The sequence below is a fragment of the Meleagris gallopavo genome, chromosome 3 (genome assembly GCF_000146605.3).
Source record: "Meleagris gallopavo isolate NT-WF06-2002-E0010 breed Aviagen turkey brand Nicholas breeding stock chromosome 3, Turkey_5.1, whole genome shotgun sequence".
Classification (NCBI taxonomy): domain Eukaryota; kingdom Metazoa; phylum Chordata; class Aves; order Galliformes; family Phasianidae; genus Meleagris; species Meleagris gallopavo.
The window spans coordinates 89400140-89402088 of record NC_015013.2 but is presented as its reverse complement, the minus strand read 5'-3'; the positions used below and the strand labels follow the sequence as shown (position 1 = coordinate 89402088).

Below are 1949 nucleotides of genomic sequence, written 5' to 3'. Positions count from 1 at the left end.
AAAAAAAAAGGGCAAAAGAAGTTATTAACCCTATTCCTGTAATTTGCAAGAAAAGACAAAAATCGTTCTACCTGTGCTGCACACTTTGCCATGGAACAGCAGTTCCTTCAAGTTATATTGACCTCCTAGAACAAGTTAAGGATTTTTCCTTAAAAATCACATTTGCTATTTTATGGGTTTTCTTTCTCATTAGGGACCTATTCAAATACAGCAAATTTGATTTTTACCGCCAATTGCACTGGAAATTCTAGGCCGAGTGCTTCATGAACATTCACGTTTAGTGACTAATGTGATTATAAGAATATTTAATGACTTTAATTTGCATATATAGTATAGATAATTTCCAGATACTTTCTTTTATTAACCTCTAACTGCCAAATATACCTATAAATAAATAAGGTCAGATTTTATCATTTTGTCTGACATTGACTGGAACCTTGCCTTAGGAATACATCCATCTAAGTCTGCTGAACTACTCATGCAGGAAAAGAACGCACCACAAATAAGGCTGACAATGGCAGAATTTGGCCAGTCTATCTGCATATGTAGGTAGTCCACACGTGTTTAAAGGTAACATAGAAAATGACAGTTTTACTGCATTTATTCATGTGCTTGGTATTAATGTACTTTCTATGGCATTTTTCCTGCCATTACTTAAGTTCAGAAGTAGACACGGAGAAGCTCTCAGTGGATTAGCTCTGCTTTGTGTCATGTCATTTGCCAGCAGTGCTGGCTGCTTTAATGTCTCTTGCACAGATACCTATCATTTCAGACAGTGGAGATGCTGGTAAATATCCGTTGAAGGACACATGACAGTGTCTCTTGTAAAATCCAGCAATGCTGGATCCTAGATGCTATTGACTGGAGCATGAATGTGCAAAGCAAATATAGGCAGGCTTCTGGATCATGACCAAATAACCCACAACAGAAGCCATAATCCTGCTCCATCCACTGAGCACTGAGTCTTTGAAGACATTAGCTGATGAGTTTGAGGAGTAGTTATTGATAAAGATCTAAATGGAGTGATTTTCAAAGCATACATTTCAGCCTACATTGAGCAGGTAAAAGTGGAAAAAATAAGGTATCTCTAGCAGTAGTTTGGTCATAGAAAATTTCAAGACCCAGTACTCTGAAATGTGGCAATAGGAGAGTTTTTCAGTGAAATGTTGTTATGCTTGAAATAATTTTATTTAATAAGGATATGTCTCTTATTTTGTCCTTGGAAAAAAGACTCCTCTTGGCTGATATTTACAAATAGAGGAAAGAAAAAACAGCCAGAGGTGGACAGTTGGGTGGAAAACTGGAATTAAAATCATTCATATATGGCCAAGTTGCAAGTGACTGAACAGCAGCAGTACAGCAAGAAAAGGTTGGCATCAACTCCCAAAAGGTAATTGTGCTGTGTAAATACACACATATATGTAATTCCATACAAGGTAACTTTTGTGTTGATGTTTTAGGGTGAAGAAGGATCCCCCGGATTTCCTGGACTGAAGGGTGATAAAGGAGAAAAAGTAAGTCGAAGCCTTTATTTATTATACTGTATAAAGTTTAGAACTTTATAAAGCTATTGAGGAAAGCTTCCCCTCTTGGAAGTCTTCTTCTTTTACCTCTGTGTTTTCTTGTTTTTATATTAGTAAAGTTCTGTAAAGAGAATTTGTTTGTCCGCAAAGTATCCTTTCACATCTAAACCTGATGAGTAACCATGCTCAGCCACATCTGAAAAATGTGCGGAGACTGCAAGGGCAGGAACTTTGTCTGAAGTCTTTAAAACACTGAAACAGAATAGAAGACGGCTCAGAGCTAAATGCTTTTCTCATACTGAAATACCAGTTTCTTCAATATGAGACATGGAAGGCAAAAGATTATCATGTCCTTTTTTGCTCTCAACACAAATAACCTTTGGACTGAGATGGCCTTTTGCTGCTTATTGTGGCAGCCTCATAAAA

The 1949-nt window shown here is 37.0% G+C and overlaps 1 protein-coding gene across 1 annotated transcript in view; it reads left to right on the top strand.

Annotated features, from left to right (window-relative positions):
- The window catches only part of COL22A1 (collagen type XXII alpha 1 chain), a 136868-nt gene that overhangs the window by 88809 nt on the left and 46110 nt on the right, over positions 1-1949 (top strand). Inside the window, exon 41 of the mRNA XM_010709391.1 lies at positions 1461-1514. Within this exon, the coding sequence (XP_010707693.1) occupies positions 1461-1514 (54 nt within the window). The remainder of the gene's footprint in view (positions 1-1460; positions 1515-1949) is intronic.